The sequence below is a fragment of the Phytophthora parasitica genome, assembly GCF_000247585.1.
Source record: "Phytophthora parasitica INRA-310 unplaced genomic scaffold supercont2.3, whole genome shotgun sequence".
NCBI lineage: Eukaryota > Oomycota > Peronosporomycetes > Peronosporales > Peronosporaceae > Phytophthora > Phytophthora nicotianae.
The window spans coordinates 456,256-457,465 of record NW_008648989.1 but is presented as its reverse complement, the minus strand read 5'-3'; the positions used below and the strand labels follow the sequence as shown (position 1 = coordinate 457,465).

Sequence of the window (1,210 nt, the reverse complement as noted above, 5' to 3'; positions counted from 1 at the left end):
CGCGTTGGCGCTGAGGCAGACGCAGTTGGCGGGCTCATTACACGTTGGAGTGGCTGTGGGCGAACGGAGTGCCGTGCAACGAGAACGAGAACGAGAACGAGAACGAGAACGAGAACGAAGACGAGAACGGGAACGAGTAGGAGGTGAACGAGGTCTGTATTACATTTAATAAATAGGGTCGCGCTGCTATAAGTGGACGATCCGGCGGGGCAACGAGTAGTTGCTGACAGCCATCAGTGTGGACGTGTTTACTTCAACGAAGGACGGACGCAGCGAGAGCTATACGGCTTGCCTAACGGACCGGGCAAGATAAGAGGTCCGCTACATGGTGGTCATACAGGGGCATTCGTTGCGCAAGAAGAATCGACGAGTTTCAGGAACGACAGTGACAGCTACGCAGGATTCGCACCCAATGCAAACGCGGTCTCAGTCGCCTTTGGCCACATCCGAGCCCGAAGAAGCGGAAGCGCAGAACCCACCCGCATCCATTGAAACCCGCGACGTTGAGCAGGAAGACGAGGGTGAGACTGAGAAGCAACCGGCGGAAGAAGCGAAGGAACCTCCGAAGCGCTCACCACCCGGGAAGGGCAAGGCGAAAGCAAAAGTGCAGTACGACAGCAACGATGACAGCACGGACAGCGAGAACGGGCATCGGCACCGCTACGTACCGCGCAAGAGATCGCCACAGTTGCAGCAGTATACGGACAGCCAATCCGGTGGATCGCACGGACGGAAGTCGACGGCGTCCTTGGGGTCTTTGGCACTAGGTACCGATACAGCAGCACCAGCGACGAGAACTGAGATGGCAGCATTGGCTACGACAATACAGCAGTTGGCTGCCATCGTTACCACAATGCAAAAGGAGCAGCAACGGAGCCGAGAAGCCACCGAAGTGACGGAAAGACGACGGGGGCGAACATCGAAGTCAGTGCCACCAAGGGCTACCGGTGAAAGACAGGATGGGGTGCGTGATCCGGGACTTCGGCAACAACGACGAAGCCGAGCTCCACCAACACCTACTGGCGCGTTTATTGACGACGCGCTGTCTAATGAGGAAGCTGATGGCCGGAGGCGTGAACGCGGAGTGCAACGACGAGTGAGCGAACGCGTCAAGCGCAGACGACGAGTGGTTCACGAAGACGACCCTCCACCCAGTGATAGCAGCTCTGACGGGTCATTCCGCAACGACGAATCGCCGGACGAGGAACAC

General features: G+C 57.9%; 1 protein-coding gene across 1 annotated transcript; it reads left to right on the top strand.

Annotated features, from left to right (window-relative positions):
• Nucleotides 1-325: 325 nt before the first annotated feature.
• Nucleotides 326-1,100, top strand: PPTG_01308 (hypothetical protein; the record flags this gene model as incomplete). The annotated part of the gene is made up of 2 exons (XM_008894554.1): nt 326-924; nt 959-1,100. The coding sequence occupies 2 exons, from the start codon at nt 326-328 to the stop codon at nt 1,098-1,100; spliced, it is 741 nt and encodes a 246-aa protein (XP_008892802.1).
• Between the last annotated feature and the right edge of the window lie 110 nt (nt 1,101-1,210).